The sequence below is a fragment of the Carassius gibelio genome, chromosome B11 (genome assembly GCF_023724105.1).
Source record: "Carassius gibelio isolate Cgi1373 ecotype wild population from Czech Republic chromosome B11, carGib1.2-hapl.c, whole genome shotgun sequence".
Taxonomy (NCBI): Eukaryota; Metazoa; Chordata; class Actinopteri; order Cypriniformes; family Cyprinidae; genus Carassius; species Carassius gibelio.
Window position 1 is genome coordinate 20,320,311 of NC_068406.1, and position 25,853 is coordinate 20,346,163.

Sequence of the window (25,853 nt, forward strand, 5' to 3'; positions counted from 1 at the left end):
TAAACTAACTCCCTAGGTGCTGTTGCGTAACCAAAAGTATGTCAAATTAACATGTTCATGTTCCATAGTTATTCATTTTGTTCAGTCAAGACAAATACAGGCTAATTATCTGTAAACATGGAGAATAGCCTTTTTGCATCATGCACTACATAAATAGCTCTACTCAAGCTCGCCTTTATATTGTTTCCGAAATGTTCTGCTTGAAATGTGTTTCTGTAACAAAGTGAGTTCGGAGCTTGTCATGCATAGTTTGAAAACTAATTATGAATGGTAATTAACGTGAGTTCTTGAGTGCTTGCCATTTAAGGGACAGCAGTTTTGACTGCCTCTTTTTGAAGCTGAAATTACCTGTAATTTACTCGAGTAGTGGCAGTTCAACCTGTCAATCTGAACCACTTCACAAACCCCCAGAGACCCCTAAACCCTTCACAAGAATTGCCTCTCAGTTTGCCTGTTGACTATTCTCTTGATAGTTCCTCTCCAACAGGGTGTATTGTTTCAGGTATCAAGGTGCGTGAGTTTTGAGCGCTTCATTGAATTGTAGCAGGATGGTTTGATCAAGTTTGATCAATCTCCGCTAAAGCAATTTTGGCAGTGAAATGGTTTATTCTTTTGGTCTTATTATGGTTGCTTCTGAAATCACTAAATTCTATATATAATTTTGAACCACTATAAATGCTATTTTTCACTCCAGATCTTTTTGTCACTTTCTTGAGAGTGTTGCCATAGAAACACTGAGAATAGAGCGGCTAGTATTGGGGCAGAGATTGGTTTGGCTCTAAGCTGGTGGAGACTGAAAGAAAATCGAGACCTAATAAACCTCTTAACTCCTGTATTGGTTACAGGCCTTTTACAACATCATGGGCTAAAATGACAACTTAAGGTCTGGCGATGCGGGTGAGTGAGATTCAGGGCTTTCATGTATAATCATACCCATTTTTGGACATGTTCATCATGTGGCTATCCAGAGCTTGTCTGAAAATATCTGAAATGTAACAAAAGCCAATATATTGCACTTAGAAAGAAAAGATACACATCTGTTGCGAGTTGTGAAGGTGCTGTGCAGGACTGGAGACAGGGGAGTTTGCTTTGGTGTAGCCTCAATCCATCATGTAATCTGTGGCCACAATTCCTTTACTAGAGCTGTATAAAAATATTGAATTTCCATGTTTTGGCTTCAGGCAAAAAAACGTACCTTGTATGGTTACGACACCAGCTTTAGAAAACAATGTCAGCCTTACCTCTGTCTAGGTTGTTTTTACGAGATCAATCTTTTAGAGATTTAACCGTGAAAGGGGTGCCTAGGTGATACTTTAAGACCCGCTGCTTTTATAGAAACACAGCCTTGCTCACTTTCATGAACTATTTATTATGTTTATTAAATGTGAAAATACCTACATTATTAAAATGCAGATGAAAGTTTATAGCTTAATCCAGTTTGGCACTTATCAATAAAACATCAACAAATCAATTTCAATCAAGTGCTAAGGGTGTTCTAGGGATAGAAAAATGTACGTTTATATTCAAACTCGACTAATGGAGGGCCGGGATTTTCTGAAAAACTATTTGACTAACTGACTTATTGATATTTACTGTATAATTAGGTCTGGGAACAGGGATTTTTCAGATGTGGTTTAACTGTTTTTATATTTTACATCCAGTCTTAAAGGTCCTATGATATGAAAATTTCACTTTCTGAGGTTTTTTAACATTAATATTAGTTCCCCTAGCCTGTATATGGTCCCCAAGTTTCTAGAAATTTGAATCGGTGTAAATCGAGATTTTTCCATCTTTCTCTGCCTTCTCAAACGGGCTGATCTTGAATCTCCTCGTTGTGACGTTGCAAGGAGAATTGTTACCTCCCCTTTCTCTGCTTTACCCGTCCAAATATTTACATATAATTCAGTCGCAATGTCAGCACAGGCGTTACAAACAGACTTTTATGATATGGATTCGACAGCACCGGCACAAACGGTGAGTAACAGTGTTCATTAATGCCTGATCTGTGATCAGTGATTTCTGATGTGTAGCTAATCATTCAAGTTCACACAGACTTTCTTTCTAAATCGTTTAATATTGTTTATGCATCAGTGAATCAAGCATTGACTAAACGATCAACTTCACGTTGTTTCTCTTAGTAGCATGAAACAAATCTGTTATTTAAATTGTGATTTAACTACAGAGAACGATCAAAGAAAGCTCACTTTTTTTCTGGAGCTGTTACACATCGCGAGTATATCTGCACACTTGCCCAAACTGCCGTTACAATGAATGACGCTATTATGCTGCACAACAAAGCTCTTACTGTATTCATGTGTTTGCTGTTAGCTGTGGTGAAAGCATTTTGTGAGATAATGTGTTGCAATAATGACGAGATCACTGCATCCGCGCGATAAACAGACTCTGTCTACTCAATACTCATCACTGCAGCCTTTCATGTGATGGGAAAAGATCGAAAAAATAATTATATAATCCACACTTCCACGATTCGTTAATCTCGACAGCTGTAATAGTAAAAAAAAAAAATACATATATATATATATATATTTGAGAGGGGTTCCACATGAACGCATTTCGAATGCAACGATGTCAGCCAATCACAACAGTTGTGGTCTCACAGCAGACCCGCCCCTTCAAACAGAGCATTCAAGCCAGAGGGCTAATACCAGGATCTAAAAATTCTAAATTTTAAATGTAAAAATCATACTAACAATATAAGTACACCTAAGGAAACATTAAAACGCATTTAAAGAAAAGGAAATAATCCATGTCATGGGACCTTTAAAGTATAGCGTGACGCATGATTAAAAAAAAATGCAATCCATAAACGAAAAGGGTTTCATAGTGACAGTGGTTTGCTATGCCAGATCGAATCAGTTCAGCATCGGTAAGCATAGCTTGATAAGATGCATCTTTCAAAAACATTTTACAGACCCCAAACTTTTAAATTGTAGTTTTGTCATACAGTCTTACAAGCATGACTGTTGATGTCACACAATCTGTCTTTGACTTGACGAAGATCTCATTGGGATCATATCGTACAAACTGACATGCAACTAACACAAAATAATTAAACCATGAGAACTGGCTAAAAAAAAGTCAGAAGAAATGTAGATCGTCTTGCCAACTGTTCTCATTACTCAACCATCTTGACCACCTCTAGTTTATCATTTTGCTTTTGCTTGCTTCATAAAGCCCAGTCCTTGATGCTATCACCTCCCCAGATTATTTGCCATTAATGTTAACGCAACTGTCATTTAGTGATGAATATGCAAAATGTAACCTTTGTGCCTGAGCTGCTGTAGCTCCATCTGAATCACACGATGGACTTTTTTATATCTGCCTGCTTCCTGTCTGATGTAAGATCCTCAGAACAATAGAGAAGGTGTTTTGCTTATCAAGCAGGTGCATCAACAGTTGTTAACGAACACCCCCCCCCCATTACCTTATTTCAACGCATGGGGGATGGGAAGCATCTGTTGGAGCCTATGTCTCTCTTTACGAGAGAGAGAGAGAGATGAGGAAACAGCCTCCCATACGCCACTGAATTGTGAATTGTCCCTTTGGTGTGTAGGAGGAAAGACTTACTGCTCTTTGAAAGGAAACAGTGACATCTGTTTCCTTTTAGCTAGGTAGCATTATGAAGATTGACAAAAATGTTGTGTGTGCTCAAGTACGTGAAGTTTCAGTTTCGCTAGGTAGACTTTCTGAAGAAAGGGGGGGGGGGTTCTTTTAGCTCATTTTCAGTGTGAATCTTGGTCCCCTGCTTACAACTGTATCACAGATAACAAACAGTTTCCTTTCACTTGGGAAAAAAAAAAGTTTTTATTATAGTGTGCACTTGAGTTATCAGGGCAAAGCAGATTGTATTGAGGTCTGTCGGTCGAAGGTTGCACTCAGTAAAGTATTGGACCCGGTATTGTTGGTTTAAACAAAGGACCCGCTTAAAAGCTTAGAATAAGACAATAATTGCTAACCTGAGCTAAACCCGAGAAGATAAGTTCAACAGCACAATGTAGATGTTGCCAAGATAATCATACAGTTGCACGATAACCTATTGTAATCTTCTTTGTAACTCTTGTTGATGCATTATCTGCTCTAACAATAGTTGACCTGAAAGACAAAACTTGATATTGTCACCACATCTTTATGGTGTCTCATAGTAGGATACCAGCTAAAGCATCATGAAACCTTGATAAATTGTGTGAAAAATAAAACGTGAGATATAATAGCAAAATCAGCATGAGAAGCTTCCGTACTGGTTGTGGTGGACTTCAGTGAAGGCCATTATTACAAGGGCTTTTGACATGAATGTGACACACAGCCAAGTATGGTGACCCATACTCAGAATATGTGCTCTGTATTTAACCCATCCAAAGCGCACACACACACACACTGTGAACACACGCACGGAGCAGTTGGCAGCCATTTATTCTGCGGTGCCCGAGGAGCAGCTGGGGGTTCGGTGCATTGCTCAAGGGCACCTCAGTTGTGGTATTGCCGGCCCAAGACTCGAACCCACAACCTTAGGGTTAGGAGTCAAACTTTCTAACCATTAAGTCATGACTTTCCAGACTTTCACAACTTTTAATTATTCAGAAATGGTGTAGTTTTAAATATATGTAGGAATTTTTGTCAGATAAAAATGGTGGATTAATGTTAAAAAAAACTGGTGTTTGGTGATATATCTGGATTTGGAAAAAAAAAATCTTTAATACAGTTTTTCTTGTTTTTTTTTTTTTTAAATGAAGAGAGACTTTGTAAATCCAAACATAGGCCTAACATTTGGATGACATTTGAAGTTTACCATAAAATTATTTCAGTTGCAAATCTTCAATAATGAATGTATTACAGAAGGTTCTAATGCTGCTGTTGATTTCGCCTTTATATAGTGTGCACTATTTTCAGTTGTTTTTATGTGGAGATGCACCAGATGGATGTTTTTTCCTGTTAAATGTCTGTGGTTTCGCTTTATAAGATGCCGTTAGATTAAAAATTAATCTTTCAATTTAATCGTTATTTAATTCTGTGACAGTTTGCCTTGCATCTTGTGTGAATGGCATTTGAAGAACTAGCATTAAATGTTGTGGTATTTTGAGGCTTGGACATTGCGATACTTCTGTAGCACCGGTACACTGTACAATCCTAATTAGTATTAGTTTTGCTTTACACTAATTTTTGTTATAGCGCTTGTGGCAGTGTGCTTGAGTTGTGTTATTAATTGCAAATCTCTTACACATTTTGTAACACAGCACAGTAAATTGAGATTGTGTACTTGGGTATGAGAATGTTTCTAATGGATTGGATGTGCTTCCCCAATTATTTTCACATTTTATATGAATTGGCAATTTAATTAAATTGATTTCAAACTAAATCAGTCCCCAAGTTGGTTTTTAACAAATCTTGGCCATCCCTTTTTTCACAGATCAGACATTCTTTGGCTTAACACCGTAATGACACCTGCTTCTTCGCTTAGCAAATGCAGGCCAATTATCTGAGTTATCTGGATCGTCGCTGCTCTGGAAAACAGATAGATTTAGCAGGTGCAACTGCACAAAGAAGTCTCAGAGACCCGCGAGACATGGGCTGGGAGCAGGCGGCCTGAAGGAAGTAGTTTCCACCCATCTCTGTTTAAGCTTAACCTTGGTAGACAAGAGACCACTGAAACCCGCCAATAGCTGTAACTTAACAGCCATGTCAATACATGCGTTTCATTACTCGGCTGTGGAAACTACCACATGCACACTCAGGGTGAGCCCAAGATGGTGATTTATGAATGCAGAAATTAATTCCAGACCTAGGCTTAATCTGCGCCTGGGAATACTGCCCTGGATGATATGATTTTTTATTTTATTAGTATTATTATTATTTTTTTTTAAATGTGGGTATATGGCAGGGCAAAATTGTAACTTAGGTTACTTTGTATAAATGCTTACTTAAAAGTGCCTGTTTAAAATTTTTATTTTTTTCCAGGCAAAACTATTTTACAAAACCATTTGACATTTCATTTTTTTCTGAGTTATGACATATTTTTTCTTTTGTTATTCTTTCAAGAAGCTGTTGGGTCATTAGAAAACCTCACCAATGATGTATGTAGGTTAAAAGCAATAAACAAAGTAGGTCAATCAGCTTTACCTGATGGTGGTGGAACCTGTTTTGTCTCTGTTGAAAGTTTAGCTAGGTATGCCCTTATCTTAAAATTTCCAAATGTATATATCATCTACATAGTAATTCTAGGGATGTAACAAGTCACCCAACTCATAATGCGAAACAAATCAGAATACTTATCTCACAATACGATTTTCTCAGTTTTTTTAAGCCATATTGTAAATCGAAAAGGTGTCCTTTTATTATTTCTCGGACAAAATGTTGCACTTTTCTTTGTGAAATTGAAATGTCAAATACAGAACTAAATCGAAATTTTACAACACAACTCAACTCATATTAATAAATAAAAATTAATGTTTTTATATGAACAAGGCTTTGAATGTGCTCTTTCCATTCATAAATTAGCGGCAACCACTGCATTTTTATCATGATAAAAAACAAATCATGCATGCAGTATGAGCAGTTTTTGATTTCCTTTAGGTTGTATGATTTCAATTTTTTTTTATCAAAAACAGAATGGTCCTAGTTTTGTGGAACTATACTATATCAAACTAACAAAAGGAAACAAAAACTGCAGATGGGCTGAATTAGAATGCTAATTTACTCTCTGACAGCAGGTGGCGTTTATGGAACAGCAGAAACACATTTTTGTCCTTGGTCACCACTGTAAACTAGGACGGGGCGATTTTTCAGATTTTATCGATTAATTTGAATTTAATGTTTTGACACAATTTTATATTTTAGAATTCGAGGAATCGTGATTTTTAATAGAAATATTACCAAACATTAGAATTAGACACTTTGACAATATGCCAATGATAACAGTAAAGAGAAAAGAACGATTCAACAGGATTTTGGTGCATGTGATTAACCGCTCATGTGTGACGCACTCAAATGGCTAGGCGACATTCACACAGAATGCCCTTTTGTGTTGACAAAAATGCGACGTGGCAGTGGAATAAGAAAAATATGCAAGGAGATGGGAGTGGACTTCTTTTAAATTGAGTGCCACATATTTAGAAGGCCATTTCATGCACGAGACACTGCAAGAGATACGAGTGCAGCAGTCAATGTGCAGTGTCCATGTTTACATAGAAAAAAAAACTATGGAAAAACAGGCTAAAGTGAACTGTAGGCTAACTATTACTGTATGCCTGATATTTCATGTTTGCATCGTGGTGACAGGCTATAAGCTGCTGTTGTTTTTACAGAACATTTATAGTTAATAATAGTCTACTGGTATTATACTTTCAGTTATTTAAAAATTACGATATTTTAGAGATTCGTTTTTTTTTTTTTAAAGCATTTTCTCTGTATTATTTCTGGGCATATATGTATAAGAAAAGTTTGTACAAGATGTAGTTTGTGCATCTTTTCTGCAAAGATATTTAACAAGTGATTTTTGTAACATTTACATCATGTTGACTACTTTGTGTGTGGTGCCCTGTTAGAAAGTTTTAAATCTAGTTAAAAAAAAATAGTAAAAAAAAAAATAGGTCAAAACGGCCAAACATTCTGAAAAAAATAGAGATCTACATTTTTTGCCATATCGCCCACAAGTGGCAATGCATTTAATATGAATTATACAGAGGCAAGGTGAACCGTTACATACAAGTAATGTTGACATTTTCACAAACATTAGTGAAATCCATTTTCTGTAATGTCAATTGACTTATGCTTTCAGCCATTTGTCCAAATACCACACATACAAGTCAGTGTGGAGGGTTTGTTTTCAAGAAATTGTGTCTGGTGTTTTTTTTGTTTTGTTTTTTTTTTTGCCATGAAAAATATAAGTGGCAACCTAAAGAAATTTATAGGGTGACATTAAGATTTATTGGACATTTTAAGAAAGTCCATAGAGACACTCATTCAGTCTGTTACCTTACCCAGGAGAGATAGAAAACAATAGAGAGAGAGGCTCTCAGCAGAACGATGGGGAAAGATAAGAAATTTTCCATCTAAACTGCAATATCCACAAAAAGGCTTTCTTTGACCTCAGATAGGTTGGTTTAATTGGGGCGTGCATAGCAGGTGTTTTTTTTTCTTCTTCTTTTTTGTTTTTCATGTCTAGATGCTTGAAAAATTCTGCTTCATTCACCCTTTTCTGTAATATTATTGCAGGTGCTGAGACACTTGGGTTGGATCCTTAAAAAGCGTTTGCCTGGTGAAAATAAAGCTGATAGTGTGGTGAGTATAAATGCATGTTGTTGCTAAGATGGCTTTTTTTTTCCTTTAATGAAATCTATATATATGTAGTGTGTGTGTGTGTCTATATATATATATATATATATATATATATATATATATATATATATATATATATATATATATATATATATATATATAAAAAAAAAGCTGGGCTCTGTTTTTTGAAAGGACAAGATTCAGAGTCTGTAGCACGAATATTCAAGGCAAACTGTTCCCTCTGATATATACACCATTGTTTTAACTAATTCATTTATTTATTTTTTGAATGTTGTATGAAATGTCCAGTGTCACTCTTTCATATGACAGGGAGGAGGGGAGTTCAGTGAGAATCCTGGAATCATTAAAGTGATTGATAATCTAGGCATTACAAGTAGTAAATACTGGTAGATGTAGAGACCGACAAAATAGACTTAAGGCTTAAGAACACTGTATACACCACTGTTCAAAAGGTTTGTGTCTGTAAGATACTTTTTTGTGAAAAATACAAGGAAAAAAATCAATTAAAAACCAATAGAATTGTGAAATATTAATGCAGTTTGAAATAACTGTTTTCTGTTTGAATGAATATATATACCAGATATATATAAAGACCAAAATTCTTTCACAACCACCAAACCTGTCCCTAACTTTACCCGTATTCCACCTCAATAGCAGCAAAAGTGTTTTACAATAAAATAAGAACACAATAAGTACATTTTTTTTATGTTAGTACATAGTAGGTTAAGGCCACCTAATATAAATTGGGAACAAAATAAATAAATCTGTCTAAATAGGACTGCCTTCATATTTCGAATATTCAAAATTTTTTACTTATTTCTATGTAGTTTTTTTATTGGTATGTTTAAGGGTGGGTTAGGGTGTAAGGGATGGGTTCAACATGTGATTCAACGTGTAATTCAATTCAGAGAAATTCAAAATTACGGTAATTAACTTCCATAAAGGTCAAGGGGTCATTATACACCTTGACAGTGACAGCACAACATTTTTTATAGTGTGTAATGTGATCATAAAGCTACTATCTTCAGACTTCCTACTCCAAATCATGATGGCATTACAATGTTTTAGGGTATAGTAGTAATCATGCATTGGAAAATTTGAAAACAATCCAAAGCAGGATAAATCATTGTGTGTCTCAGAGCAATACGGAGTGATACAGACTTAGCCATTCAAATTAAAAAGTCCTACTGCTAGTCATTTATTTTGTAAAAATGTAGTGTTTTGAAGTCAGTGTTCTCTACAAAAACATTTATTAGCTTCAAATTAGCTTCAGTCATGATTCATTAACTGATACACCACCAAACGCAGAGTTTCCCACTGATAATTACAGCATTGTAGTAGTGTTAATGTGAAAGCAACCATTATCGTATGCACCCGACTGTCATCAGATCACAAACTTAGATGGTGCTTAGGCTGTAATTTATAAATTTAACAATCTGCTATTTATAATTGGCCAGAGGTGACAACTTTATCCCAAGTTGCCTTTATTGGTAAATATTATGTTTAATGTATTCGCGAATGCTAATGCACTCCGATAAGAACAATGAATGAGTCTGTGTGTACTGGCGCTCTGGCTCTAGCTATAGTAAGTGATTTTGGCAGGTGGTGATATGATGTAACCCTTCTGAACAGCTCCAGCGAGATCATGTTCCAGCAGACCTTTAGGCAGTGCTTGTTCCACATGTTCCAGAAACACCCCATCCTAAGGGTTTACATGTGTAAAAAACACAGCAGCAGAACTGGGTCGAAGGGTAGTTACCTCTATAATTCCTTTATGGCTGTAGATAAGATGCCTTCCCTGTTAACCGGGTCTCAACAGACCTTGAATATGTTACTTATTAGTAATTTCTGCTGTCTGAGTTGCGTTATAGTGAGTTCCTGGAAACGCTGTCAGTGCACTCAGTTCACATGGAGATGAATAACTCTCCTAACTGACCGGGAGTGGTTAAACCAATCTGCTTTTAATTATTGAGCTCCAGCATTGAATATGGTCTTTTCTTTGCCTGGTCACATTAAACCAAACACATTTGAGGTTACATCATTGCTATTCTGACAATATGTCAGATCATATGTTACCCCAGTGTCAAAAGAGGGAAAATTATTTCTATAACTTATTACCTATACACTAGGGATGCACCGATCATGATTTTTCATGACCGATACCAATTTTGTTTACAAGCAAACTGGCTGATTCCAATACCGATTTCCTTTTTTTTTTTTTGTAAGCAACAAACAAGAAAGAAGGAAAGTATGCATAAAAAAGATGTTTATTTGGTATTTAATAGGGCAAACTGACTTTTGGCTATTGAGAACCATAACTGTAAACATCTGAAATGAATAGCAGTAACTGCACAGTAAGAAGCCTACATTCAATACAAACATAGATGGTACAAACATTAGCATTTAGCTTTTGTTTTTGAATTGGGTTGAAACTACATAGAACTGGCCTTTAATTTCACATGGTTACAGTTAAGTTTTCATTTAAGGCAACAACTGCATAAATTCAATAAGATGTTTCTTAATCAGCATGCAGTATTTGTTTCAGTTTTTAAGTTTGCTTTTACATTTAAAAAAGTTCTTTACCAGTGAAACTAAATAAGAGTATGCTGTATAAAAAATTATTCTAAAATGTTAAAATCAAATAATGTTGGTGCGAATAAAACAAAGATGCAATGTGTTTCATTCATCCAATTAAAAAAAAAGTAATGATAAATTCATATCTATATATATATTTTTTTACTTGAGCCAATGAATCGGCCCCTTTTTTCATTATGCTACAGCAGGTGATTTTTAAATGTATGCAAGTTCTTTACAAAAAAAAAAAAGTATTGTCACAGTTTAGTCCGTCTGTTCGCTTCCTGGTATCTGTGACTCAGACTTGTAGCTCCAGTTCCGGTCAACCAGTGCATCCCTACTATACACATTTTTTTTTTTTGCCATGAATACAGTAAATTGATCAAAAGTGAACTTTTTTTAATGTGTCTGACACTCCCTTTGAGTTAAAATAAACCAATATCCTGGAATATGAACTGCTGTGAAGAGAGAGCTGAAGATAAAATCCGAGCTGAGCCAGATAACGAATTAAAGATTGACTCGTTCTCGAGTCAAGAACCGGTTGCATCGGTTTTCGGATCACCGGTAGTGATGGGAAGTTCGGTTCTTTTCCGCAAACCGGTTCTTTCGGACAGTTCCATTCAATAAACTGGTTGAAGAAAACGGTTCACTGGTTCTTTTGCGCTCAATGTAATGACGTCATTGTCAATGATTGCCCTTGATTCAAGCCTTCGGTTTACCCGTGCTCATAACATTAGCACAGAATCACCAAAAGAATCAGTTCGGTTCAGACGCAATGTGTGTCAGTCTGCTTCACACTGAATCACGCATGCGCAGCATCATCAGCTCCTCGTTTCTCGAATCGGACGCGTCCGACAGAAACGGTTCTTGAATCGAGAACGAGTCAATCTTTTGTTCGTTATCTGGCTTGGCTCGGTGTTCATCTTCTGTTCTCTCTTCACAGCAGTTCAGTCAGTGTACTGTTTGAGTAAATGAATTACTCCCAGATATTCGTTTGTTTTAGCTCAGAGGGAGAGTCAGCCACATTAAAAAAGTTCACAGCTGAAGTCATTTGTGGATTAATGCTTATTGGAGACGCGGACCGTTTTAAACGATTCAGTTCGATTCTGTGAACTTATTCGTTCACGAACCTGATATCACTACACCACTTGAACGCGCTCACAACAGACCCAGAAGAGAAGACAATGCTGACTAAAGTCATATTTTTTGTTTATTTTTGAACCAAAATGTATTTTCGATGCTTCAACAAATTCTAACTGACATGGACCGTATACCGTACACACCGTATACCGGACAGAAAGCTCTCGGACTTAATCTAAAATATCTTAAACTGTGTTCCAAAGATTAACAGGGGTTTTACCGGTTTGGAACGACATGAGGGTGAGTCATTAATGACACAATTTTCATTTTGGGGTGAACTATCCCTTTAAACTAATTAGGACAAGCTGATTTGTTTATGCTGCATACGCAGCCAATGAGCTTGCTGCTTTACATTCAAATGGTTAGCTTTCACTAGAGCATTTCGCAGTGTACTTTCAGAGTTCCTTTGAAATCTTCTACCTCCCCAGCTCCACCTGTATAGATCTGCTTGTTTAGTCTTAAATACTCGCAACACCTTCCCCAGCTTAAATAGTATTAAATACTCACAGCACTGTGTAGGCGTATGTATTAGCAGTAGCAAATTCATGTACTTGATTTGCAGTAGCAATAACCAACAGCAGCAATTTAAGAGCAGCAGCATAGCAGATCTATTCCGCCATGACCAAATACTGTACATTAACATAGTCTTATCCATTACCGTGCTAAAATCTCCTGAGAGATGTCATGATAGAAATAACATAATTATTCAAATAATTCTAATTTCTTTTGTATTTATGGAAAAATATGTTCTGGAAAGGTTTTCTAAGATTCAAGCCTTGAGGTGCTGCAGTGCATTCTGCTTTTCACTTAGCTCATAACACATTTGTCCTTTGACCTACACTTCAATGCCTCACCTTCCAACATGGTGTTTAATTTAGTGATTCATACTACAGAAAAACTGTGTAGGCTGTAGGGTCAGCTTCAGCTGCTTTACTCATAGTTTAGCTCTTTAGCTGCTGGCAATCAAGCCACACTTAGTGTCACTCGTTAGCAGAGGCAAATAAGTTCATTAAACAAGCTCAGCAGGTCTGTGTCTGTGCTGCAGCACATGAAATAAGCTCCAGGATTGTTCAGTTACAGGATGGTTTCATTTTCACATAGATTCAAAGACAACAGGCTGTTGATTAATTAAGCAATAACAGAGGACTAATTAATGCTGAGTGGGTACATGTTGGTATGTTAATTAGCATAAAAATTATTTAGAAACAAACAGTCAATATTGATAATTATTCTTTTTTAGTAGAATCAATTCTAGAAAGGAGACTGTTTTTTTTTTTTGGTAACCCTTTTAAAAAAATTTTTTTTTTTTTTTTTTTTTAATGCTTCCTTTTTCTGTAAAAAACAAGTCACATTGTTGTTTTTCTAAATGACATGCATAGAGTTCTCAAAGAGCCGGAGGAAGGTAAAAACGTTATGCAATCCCCATGATCCTCCAGGAATCCAGGCAGTTTAGATCTTGTCCTCATGTTACCTCCCATTCTTGTTGTCCTCTGTCAAGTCCTGGTTTGGAGCAGCGCATCGCCTCCCTTTCCAGCGACTCCCACCTGTGAGCCAAAGATAAAATCGTTGATATGAGTCAACATTTCATTACAAAAATGCTGTGAACAGCCACCTCAGACAGAAAAGTGACAGCCGCGCTCACCCAGAAGCAGTGTCACAACATATGCAGATAACCTTCCCCGTCTCTGATATGTCCTTCTGTTACATCAGCCACAAGCTTGACTGTTTTCAGAAGTTGCCATGTGGTGTTTACTTTGAGCTGTTGGGCTCAGGATTTGACACCTTCAAAGATTTAAAATTAGGTTTACAAAAATTAGCCATGCAACAGCATAAAAATGGAGGTTTCAACATTGTATTTGTCAAAAGATGCAGGCTGTTTGTTTGTTAATGAAATGCCATCAGATCCACCTTAATCGTTGTGATATTTAATAATCACCAAAAAAATTACTTTTCAGTTTGTAAAATATAATTTCTTGTTTATTTCTTTAAAATATGACTTCTACATGATATATCTGCAATCATCTTTACTTTTGATTGTGAACGAGAGCCAACTTTCAAGCGTTCAATACATGTGCAAAGCAGCGTGTCTGTAAATGTGCAATTCTGTGGCATTTTCATACTGATTTGTAAGCTAGTTTAAGTTACAAACCATAGTAGCAAATTGATTCTGGTATGAGAGTTTAAAAAAAATGTTTTAATCACTTTACAAGTGAGCCATTGCAAACAATCTCAGAAAATCGAAAATATAAAAAAAACATTAATCAAGGATTTTTTTAAAACCGAGTGTATAGAGGTAATCTTTCATTTGCATTAAAATGTGTTTATTTAAAAGTCATACATTTCAACTCCATGATGTTCTTTTTTGTGATTTTGAAGAAGGCTGGCTGCTTAAACACTGTTGGAAATGCAATTGGCTTTAAATGCTTTAGAGTCTTTTGTCCTTTACAGAATGACTTAAACTCAACTTGGAACCGAAACAAGACTGTTTAATGATCCCATAGTGTCTGTGGTTACATGCTTTTATAGGAAATGAGCTGGATGTTAAAATACATTCTCTTGTGTGCAGAGATGACTATATTTAAGCTATACGATGACATACTGAAGAGTGCAAACACTGTGTTTGTAACTGATGGATCCATTATGGCAGAGCTGTCATCTGCAGGGCAGCGGTTAAAGGATTCTTAATAAAATGCACTTTGAGGCCTATGGTGGATGTATACGTTTTCGACCACAGCCAGTGTGATCCATTGACCTGCTTCTAGGACAATTCACACAAAAGAAGAAGAGTAGGGCGATCCATTTATGCTCCTGATGTGTCATATTTCCCCCACCCCTCCATGTTCAGACAGACACTGATGGATCCAGATCCTAAAGTAGGTCAGGTGAGGTTACGCGTTAATCTCGCTGGTCCAGTTTGATTTGATTTTTCGCCCTTCGGAGAGTAGGTTGCATCACAAGCAGTTTAGTCCATCATTTGTCCTAATCGCTTGTGACAGCATTCGCTAGCGTATGGCATCTAATAAGCAAAGGTCATGGTTCCTGCCGGATTGACTGGCTTGCTTTGCCTTTGGACTCGACCTGATTGTTAGATGCTGATGGAGGGATGCGAACCATATGCCGATTTCTCCAAAAGCGTCTGGTGGAAATGGTGTTGACATAATTGCCTTGAAAAGAGGAAGAAAAATGGTACTATTGTCTGGATGCAGGGTGACGTTAGCATGTCTGCTTCAGAGCTGCTCTGTTATTTGCTGTGACATTGCTTTGGTTTACAAGTGTTTGATGAGGAATATAATATAAACACAATTAAAATTGTATGAAATTATTATATAGTACGTTATATTGTATTTTATTTATATATATATATATATATATATATATATATATATATATATATATATATATATATATATATATATATATATATATATATATATCCCTAACGTGTGTGTTTGTGGGTGTATATGTATGTATGTATGCATATTTACACTACTGTTCAAAAGTTTAGGATCTGAACGATTTTGTTTGTTTCCAAAGGAGTTTCTTGTGCTCATCAAGTCTTCATTTATTTGATCAAAAATATAAGAAATTTTTTTGTGAAAATACTATTTTGATGTTTTTCATTCAAATATTAAAATGTAATTTATTCCTGAGAGGCAATGCTAAATTTTCATTATCATTACTCCAGTCTTCAGTGTCGAACAATCCTTTAGAAATCATTCTAATATGCTTTGTGTGTGTGTGTATATGTGCATACAGTGTAATTTATATAAGATAATAATAAGAATAGCATAGTTTTTTTAATTAATAAAGTAGTGTTTTATGACTTGCCCTATTATTACAATACATGGTTGCATTTAATATTTTTATTCATATATTAAATATTTTCTAATTTATTTTGTCGTTAACATCAACATCATTTTTATATATTTGTTGTTGTTATTCTTTAAATATGAAGCAATGTTTACAGAATTGATGCACAGTACTTTATGGCTACATACCATTTTGTGTAATTCATTTGTAAATACAGTTTCTAATATTAATAATTTCTAATAATCTTTTTAATATTTGTTGTTTCTTATTTTTTTTATGAAGTCATTCATATTTTAGCATATGTAACGGATGAATTAAATATAACTATATTTAAATGTTTATCTCAAGTGCTGACACTTTAGAATCAACTATAACGTAAAAGCAACTATAAGCGAAGGTGTGCACTGGAGTGCTTTTAAAACATTGCTCCGCGCTCGACCAGCCTGACACCAGAGTATAGGCACCAGCAATAATCTGAGATTGGGCCAGAACTATATGTTGGTCCTTTTTTCCTCCCACATCTACTTAAACATGCTTTGATTGTGTGAATTTTAGGAGTAATCATTTGTTCATTTGTAATCAGTTGTTTATCTGTCTGTATTATTGCTTGGAAAGCAGGTCAAACATAATCTCCTCAATTCATGGCACTCTTGAGACAGATTCTTAGTGCTTAGGCTTTGGGATATTTTCTTTTGTGCTTAATTGGTGGAAGTGGAACACTGACTGTGACGAGTGTCTTGAGGAATTTGCGTCCAACGGTCAGTGTTACACAAGAACACAAGCTCTCCAAGCTTCTCATTGTTCACTGAGGCCCTCAGAGGTTTGAGAGGATCAAGTTCACTGTTGTCAAGGGAGTCGTGTGAAAAGCCCAGAGTACCACTGCCACACATACCGAAAGGTGTAATCAGCCTCTTCTAAATAGTTAAGTGTGTAGGTTTTCAATGCTAAAATACTTTCTCCTTTCAGTTCAATGAGACTACTGTTAGTCATTCAGCTGGATGTTGACATAAGGAAGAGTGTAAACACTGGCTTTGTGGTGCTTTCAAAATATTACTGTTTGCATCATCAGCCTGACATTCTTCAGGCTGGTTTATACTTCTGCATCAGACCTATGCCTTAGCTTCTACGCCGTAGGCTGTGCATCAGTTTTCATTTATACTTCTGCATCATTGTCCACGTCAACGTGCAGATCACATGCAAACCGCTAGTCTGCCGTGACCATGGGCATGTTTCTTGTGTAACCTGCAGTACTACGGCAAAAGCAGAAAAAGAAGCTGCTTGTCGGAGAAGCATTATAGCCGTGACTGCTGCAAAAAAATATCAAAGAGCATGATTTAGAGATGATGACAGAACAGGAGATGGTGGCATTCTTTCAGTCTCCACAAGGACTTGTACCATGGCAGAACAACTGTTTGTTGTGGACAACAACGTGATGTAATGCTATGTTTCATAATAAATAAGGTTGTTCTTTGCGATGTTTTATTTTAAAATAAGATGCTGAAATACAGTTGGCTAAATTGGCACAGTGGGCGGGTTTTACAAACCAAAACAAAGACTGACATTCCGGCCCGGATCGCACTTTTTTTTAGATTAAATTAATTTTTACAAAAATATATTCATGCATTTAGACGCTTTCATCCAAAGCTACTTACAGTGCATTCAGGCTAACATTTTTTGCCTAACAGATAAACAAATACGTTAACCTTAGCATGTTTCTTAAATATCTGTAAACATATTAGGGTATTTTATGCTTTAGTAGAGTCATAATTTTACATACAGCACCTTTAAATTTACTTAAAACCCTTTTCTCTTGAAAAAGTAAGATGTGTACAAAACATTTATTTGGTTACAGTACCTGATAATGGATTTAATTACTTTTTTATTTTATATTAAAACCAAAATATATGTGTTAATTTAAAGAGTATTCTTTTATTATTTATATTATTTTATTTCGAAAGATACTCTTATTCGCCACTTGACCGCATTTAATCCGTCTGAAGCTGGAGGAAAATGACTTCATCACCGTTTCTGATTAGCAGACTCTATTCTGCATGGCCTTCTTTGACATTATGGCTATAAACTGGGCTGTTATCAGTCCGTAACTCGATAGCCATATGTTATACCTTTCACCCAAACCAGTTAAAAAGCATTTCCTCTCAGACTTCCCCACAGCCTTGAATAACAGTACAAACTCCTTCACCCCAAGTGCATGCGCTCCACTGTTATGCAACCCACGCCGCCTTTGATTATACAATGAAGATTACGCTACACACCAAGCATCCTCCAGCACACCAAAATGTCGTCCAAGGCAGAGATCTTATTGTGATATTTGCATTCCTGAAGGCGATTTATGAGGCTCACATGGCAATATATCTCATGGAGGTCCGTGACCCATTTCAATAAAAGCTCTTTCTTGTTTCATGTCTACAAGGGAATTTCCCCACCCGTGGTTTCTTTACTTGAACTAATGTTGCCCACTGTAAATGCCAGGAGTTCCCTGCTCTGTTTTACTAGCTAGGTGGTCCTGAATAGCAGGGGTGATTCATTGGAAGGTAGCGTTCCTCCTCAGTATCGACTCAAGCCACTCGATAATATAGATGAACACTCTGCACTTTTGCAGGGATTTAATTTGGCTATGCTGTGAGATAAAACGCATTGATCCAGTGGCACCGTTCTACCTGATTTGATTGGACGCCACAGTATCTCTGTTATCTGATTGGCGTGGACACACAGCCTTTTGATGATGTTCCTATTTGCATGCTTTTGCATATTTTATGAAGGGAACCCAAGACGAGCAACTCTAATGTTTGAGAAGTTCAGCCAGCTAATTAAGCATTCGTCGGCAGGCTAAGTGTTACTCAAAAACAAGCTGTAGTTGGTTAAGAAGAGAGCAGGTAGGTGTTATGTCACACGATGGCACAGTCTACAAACAGAACGAAACCCCATCGCTCAAAAAAACAATTTGCGAAAAAAACCTGAGGAGGCAGCTAAAACCATCCCTTTCGCAAGCAAACCACATCCTATGACTAAACGCAGGGCAATGGGGGAACACTTTCCACTTCACTGCTCTGTATAAATAAGGATGCGATCTGGAATGGCGGACACCAAGGTCATGAGGAAATGGGTCACTTTTCAGAATAAGCCCACTTGTGGTTCTGCAGCATCTCGATGTGGAACTGAAAATATGTTTGTGCTCGGAGATGCTCTTTTCTGGAGGAAGTCCAATGCTGAGCGGACGTCTTGAAATTGTGGCGAAATATAGAGCGAGCATGAAATATTATTTGAATAAACAACCCTAAACTGTATGTAAACAAAATACCTTAATAGTGTAATGTGTTGCTTGTCTGCTTTAAATCACAATTTAACCAGTATTTAGAGAGTGTCAAATCTAGGTCATGTTTAATTTCAAGTAAATGTTCCTGCGCTTAAAAAATCAACACATCTGTTAGAGCTAACGGACATTTTGGCAGCTCTGTAAAGCCAAAGTCACAATGAATCCATGTGTCAAACTCAAGTAAACAGAAGTATTTTGTAGTAGCCCTCATGTAAACACTTTCAGTGGCAGATGATTTTACTGCTCCGTAGTCTTGGTGCAACAGCGCCCCCACTATGCAATGTCCATTTTTGGTACTACAATCTGTTATTCAGCCATGCAGGGCTGTGAAGCCTTTGGTAACCTCTGGCAGCATAGTACACGCTCAGGTTTGGGCTGACAAAGAGAGCTTTTACCCCCTTATTGCACTGTAAAAGAGGCTTTTTATACACGCTATGAGTGGAAGGCAGAGAGCCTTGCAATATCCATATCTTTTCCGATGTCGTTTTTACCGTATATTATTTGAGCTGGATTTTTGATGTTGTTTTTGTCTTTTCTCTCTCAGGTTAGTGTCCTGTGTGCTGACCTCATGGTGTAAGCAGGTGTGAAGATGAGTATTAGCAGCGATGAGGTCAATTTCCTGGTGTATAGATACCTGCAGGAGTCAGGTAGGTGCTGCTTAATTCAAGACAGCCCAAATCAACACCCCAGAACTATAACTGTTTCGCAGCTTTTGCTTTTTAACAGTTATAATTAATAAAACCAAAAAACACAGTCTACATGTCTTCTGGATCCACATGAAAAAATGCCCATCAGATAATTACTTTCACTCTTTATTGGAAATAACTCACAGATATGTAAACATCTAATAATAGTAATATGTACTATTAACGTTGATTACAGTAAAACACTGTTCTCAGTCAGGTTGTTCTTTGAGTTAGCATGCACACACACACACACACACACACACACACACACACACACACACGATACCCTCCACATTGCTGTGAGCTTGGAGAGAAAGTTGATTCAGCAAGCGTCACACTAAAAGAAGTCTTTATCATTCCCTCTGGCAGGGTTTTCCCACTCGGCCTTCACATTCGGCATTGAGAGCCACATCAGTCAGTCTAACATCAACGGCGCCCTAGTGCCCCCTGCTGCCCTGATCTCCATCATCCAGAAGGGCCTGCAGTACGTGGAGGCTGAAGTCAGCATCAATGAGGTGAGAGAGCACAGCTTCATTTACAAAATCAGTCGTTACTTATCTGCAACAAGGATTTTTTTTAAATTAACAATCACATTTGCTAATTTAATACTTAAAATTAGAATAATAATTTAGTAACACATGCACACATATTTTTTGTCATTTTAAATTAAGTTTTTGTATTTTTTTTTAAATATCTGTGCAACATATATAATTAGTAAAGACACACACACACATATATATATATATATATATATAGTTTTTATGCATTTTCTTTCTCAGTGCAACAAGTTAAACTAAATAAAAAATGTTTCCTTGAAAACTAGCTGAAATTAAATTTAAGATATTTATATAATATTTAATTTCAGTTTAATAAAATATTGTTTGATTAGGTAATAAATATTGTAATTAAATATTTTACATTTAAATTATTGTAATTATGTGTTATTCTTAATATACATACACACGCGCACACACACACACATACATATATCATTTGCTTTGTGATATTATGGACAAATGTCTTAGTGGTTTCAAAAAAAATAGGCTTCATATTTTTTAAGCCAAATAATAATAATTTTTTTTATTCTTTTGATTATACTTGATGAAATGCATCCCCTTGAGATGTTTCAGTGAGATTGACCTAGATTGTGATATTTATTATGATGCACTAAATCCTGTCAACGTTAAATGAGAGACTGACTGATGCTTTGATTTCTGTCTGTAGGATGGCACACTGTTCGATGGGCGGCCAATTGAATCTCTGTCACTGATCGACGCGGTGATGCCTGATGTCGTACAGACTCGGCAGCAGGCGTACAGAGACAAACTGGCCCAGCAACAGGCCGCCGCAGCTCCTTCTACAACCAGTACCAACATGCAGGGGAACGCCAAAAACGGAGAAAGCACCGCAAACGGAGAGGAGAATGGAGCACACGCCTTACCTAGTGAGTCATCAAATGAATCTGAATCACCTTACGCTGTTCATCATTGTTTTCTTTCACATTTCACATAATGGTGTAAATGTTTTTGCTTTCGGTTATGTACTGCGGCTGTAAATCAGAGAGCTGTTGCATTTTCTCTCAGTGACGGATGTCATGTGATGTCTTCTGGGTCTATGTTAGTCCTCATGACCCTCTGTCTTTACAGATAACCATGCAGACATGATGGACGTGGACGTAGATGTGGAGATCCCTCAGAATAAAGCCATGGTGCTGAGAGGTCACGAATCAGAGGTCTTCATCTGTGCCTGGAACCCTGTCAGTGACCTGCTTGCCTCCGGGTCAGTTATTCAGTCTGCTTGTCTTCTGAATCTTTGCATCACACATTCAGTTGTTCATCCATGCTGAGTCCACAGTAGGGATGCACCAATCCGATACCTAGATCAGTAACTACGCTAATACTGGCATTTTAAAATGGATTGGTATCTTTCAATCATAGAGTTAGACATGGGCGTCACTGTCAATCTACAGAAAAAAGCACAGGAGTATCCGAAAATTTTCTGTGGCATTCAATGTAAATTTGTAAATACACATTGTAATTTTTATTATGAGTTAATTCCAAAGAGTGTGGTATAAGAATGTTTTGAAAATATCTCTTGTCTAAAAATGATTTGTGGCATGCTTCCCACCCAAATAATTGCAATAAACTTTGTGCTTTGTTACTTGTTTAATATCACTAACCATTTATTTTTGTTATTATAATACATATTGACTTGAGTGCAATATATTCGTATACAAGTCAGTTGTTAATTTTAAACTTTAAAAATAAAGTATCAACTGACAGTATAGTTTGAGGTTTTTTCCTCTTGAGAAAAATCTACCTGATATTTATCCAAATTAATTGACATAGAATCAAAATTAAGATCAAAGTTTAAAGGGATAATTCGCACAAAAATAACAATTTTGTCATTAATTACTCATCCTCATGTCATTCCAAACCCCTAAGACCTTGGTTCATAATTGGGACACAAATTTAGATATTTTTGATGAAATCCAAGAGCTTTCTGACCCTGCATAGACAGAAATGCAACTACCACATTCAAGGACCAGAAAATTGTCCATGTGACATCAGTGATTCAACTGTGATGTTGTAAACTTTTTGTGTGCAAAGAAAACTAAATAATGACTTTATTCAACAATTTTTGCTAGTTTTCGTAGCTTCTTAAAATTAAGGTTGAATTACTGATGTCACATGGATTATTTTAACAATGTCCTTACTTCCTTTCTGGGCCTTTAATATGGTAGTTGCATTGGAGTCAATGCAGGGATAGCTCTCGGATCTTATCAAAAATATCTAAATTTGTGTTCCAATTATGAACCAAGGTCTTAGGGGTTTGGAATGACATGAGGATGAGTAATTAATAACAGAATTTTCATTTTTGGGTTAACTATCCCTTTAATCTAATCACAAGCTTGTGAATAAAAATATAATCTTAAAATGAATGTAAATACCCAGCCTTAGTGTGGAATATGTATTATAAACAGATGAAGACCTAAAGCTGGCAGTGGATTGCTTAAGTATCGATATTCGGAAAGAAAGAGTGCGACTGGTGTATCTGTAGAAGTTAAAAGTCAGCGAATGCAGAGTTATTTGATCCTCTGGCTCTCTGTAGGTCTGGAGACTCAACGGCGCGCATCTGGAATCTGAGCGAGAACAGCAGTAGTAGCTCTACACAGCTTGTCCTGAGGCACTGCATACGGGAAGGTGGCCAAGACGTGCCCAGCAACAAAGACGTCACGTCGTTAGACTGGAATGTGAGTTCAGCTATGACTCTGTTCTAAAACTCTGTGCATTATGAAAGACTTACATTTCCTCTTTGTGTTTCTTAGAGTGAAGGTACACTGTTAGCCACAGGCTCCTATGACGGCTTTGCAAGAATATGGACTAAAGATGGTAAGCTGTTGACAGTTGCCTTCTGTGCCAACATGCTGTGTTCTTTCATTCCATTCAGCAGACTGATAACTGTTCATTCACAGGTAATTTGGCCAGTACCCTTGGTCAACATAAAGGTCCAATATTCGCATTAAAATGGAACAAAAAAGGAAACTTTATCCTTAGCGCTGGTGTTGATAAGGTAAGAACAGTAACTACATTTTGTAAAGTGTAGTAAGAAAGTGCCAAGAACGATAGCAACGTGCTAACATCCTGACAATCATCTAGAACAGGGCAGTGTTATTTTATGATCAGTGTTAATTTTGGCAGGCATTTTTGATTTAGTCTTGGTCTTAGTCTTGAGACGAAAATGCTTAATAGTCTTAGGGTGCTTTCACACCTGCCTCATTTAGTTCGGTTGAATCGTACCAGAGTTTGTTTCCCCGTTTGCTGCGGTTTGTTTGGGCAGGTGAGAAAGCAGCAATCGCACTCGGGTGCGCACCAAAAGCGGACCAAACAAGCGTACCGAGACCTGCTTGAAGAGGTGGTCTCGTTACGCTTTCAAGCGAACTCTGGAGCGGTTTGCTTGTGGTGAGAATGTGATCCGACCTCGAACAGACCCAACTGAAAAAAGTACTGATCATTTTTGGACTAAACCAGCTGCCGTAGTCAGCTGCCCTGTGCATTATAGGATGAGGAAGTGTTTGTTGACAGTTTGCACTTTAGCATGGCAGCTCCTGGACAAACTTGGAGTAGTGAGGAGGTGCGGAGCCTCATAGAAATTTGGTCAGATGACCATGAGCATGTCAGAGTTAAGAAGAATTAATGCATGCCTCCGCTTGAAGTTACGAGCGATTCCCGCTCGTCGTTTGCAGTGCATTAGAACGTTGGTTTCAAGCCATATCCGCGCTTCATTATAGAAATGTATTTTTTGCATATTGTAGTGTATACAAACAATGTAATAGATTATGGCCAGGGACAAAACCAGTCCGCGCAGTCGTCTCTCCATAGTTGTGTTGTCTCCGTGTTGTTTGCTGGCTTTTCCTCTTATGTTGGAATTTTCCTGCACGTAAATTCTGACCAATCGAAAAGCAGTTTAGGAAATACGTCATGGCCAATGAGTGATTGTGGATGTTGTCATGTGACTGCATTTTGGTTCGTTTCAACTGGTACGGACCAAAGCAATCAGTGTGGTGTCAAAAGAAACTAAAAAAGCTGAAAAATGCTACAATGTATAGTTGTTTGCCCTTGGTTAGGGCCAAATGAATCGAACTAGAGATGTGAAAGCACCCTGAGTCACATTTGAGTCATTTAAGTCTTTCATAGTTTTTGAAAAGTCATTGCATTTTTGTTAACTTTTAGTCACTACTTTTAGTCAATAGTTTTAGCTAAACTGTAGTTAGCAAAATGTATTTTGGTTGCTATTTTAAAAATAATCATTAATTCTTTTCTCTTTAGACCAAATCAATTAAGCTTATGAGAAATTTAAATTAAGGACTGAATTTGGAAAATCTTTAAAAAAAAAATGGACATTTATGACATAAATTATGCCAATTTTCATTTTTGGGTGAACTATCCCTTTAACCGAAGTGAAAAAGGAGCAACTTATATATATATATATATATATATATATATATATATATAATTATTTTTTATTTAAAGAAGCACAATAAGACAAATACAATAGACACACAAATTAAACTCATTTTCCAGGTACTGTAGGTTTTACTTAACATGTATACATTTAACATTTTTTGTTGGTTAAAATTAATGACAGATAGGTATTTATTTGGAATGCTGTCCTTTTAAGATGGAAGGCATGCATGAAATACTGACACACGTTCACTTAATCCATAACCTACTGTATTTACGTGAGATACTCTACACAATAAACGTTTTGACTGTTGTGTGTGTATTTGAGCGTTGAGAACTGATCATGCGCTGTTTATGAGAACGTAGGAAGTGGAGCGTGCGCTCGCGCGCGCGTGAGAGAGAGAGCACTTCTATCAGCAAGATTTCACCTATCCCGCCTTAACTAACTTTGTTAATCGACAATGAATTGGGACTCCCAGGAAAAACGGGATGTCTGGTTACCTTATCCCTACTCCTTCAGGTGCTGAGGCCATTGTTTCAGATTGCTAGTTCACGTTTTATTAGTCTATCCATCCACTGTGGCTGCAATACTGACTAGAAATGTGAATGGTTCTTATCCGATCGCAATCCAATGACAGGGATGTCTTGACGGACAATAGCCTATAGGATGCATTTTGAATGTCCAGTATTCCTCAAATAACATTATAGTCCAGTCTCATCTAGTTAACGAAGACGCAGCATTAATTTCGTCATCAGATATTATTTTTAGCTCGTCAACGTCTCGTCTTAGTCACAGAAAAAATTTAGTTAACTAATATTTTTCGTCGTCGTCTTCGTTACCGAAATTAACACGGTTTCTGACATATTAGTATTAAATAAAATATAAAAATAATGTTTAACTTTAATTTAAACTTTTTTTTCTTTTTGTAATTGTTCTTCATTTTTAAACAGCAACAACAAAAACTATATATATAAATTTTTATTTATTATAGTTTTAGTACTTTGTTAAACTAAATGAAATTGAGAACTATC

At 36.6% G+C, this 25,853-nt stretch overlaps 2 protein-coding genes across 3 annotated transcripts in view; one reads left to right on the top strand and one right to left on the bottom strand.

The window, feature by feature from the left end:
• LOC127968017 (F-box-like/WD repeat-containing protein TBL1XR1) overlaps positions 1-25,853 on the top strand; it is a 54,187-nt gene that overhangs the window by 23,045 nt on the left and 5,289 nt on the right. For both annotated transcript variants that reach the window (XM_052568852.1, XM_052568853.1), the window contains 8 exons: positions 8,230-8,295; positions 19,716-19,818; positions 20,227-20,372; positions 21,082-21,301; positions 21,504-21,636; positions 22,969-23,110; positions 23,186-23,249; positions 23,333-23,430. In XM_052568852.1, coding sequence (XP_052424812.1) covers positions 19,761-19,818; positions 20,227-20,372; positions 21,082-21,301; positions 21,504-21,636; positions 22,969-23,110; positions 23,186-23,249; positions 23,333-23,430 — 861 coding nt within the window. In that variant the 5' untranslated portion in view covers positions 8,230-8,295; positions 19,716-19,760. The remainder of the gene's footprint in view (positions 1-8,229; positions 8,296-19,715; positions 19,819-20,226; positions 20,373-21,081; positions 21,302-21,503; positions 21,637-22,968; positions 23,111-23,185; positions 23,250-23,332; positions 23,431-25,853) is intronic.
• Positions 8,469-25,853, bottom strand: part of si:ch211-51h4.2 (uncharacterized) — a 110,032-nt gene continuing 92,647 nt past the window's right edge. Inside the window, exon 20 of the mRNA XM_052568849.1 lies at positions 8,469-13,571. The gene's annotated coding sequence lies outside the window, so the exon portion shown is untranslated. The remainder of the gene's footprint in view (positions 13,572-25,853) is intronic.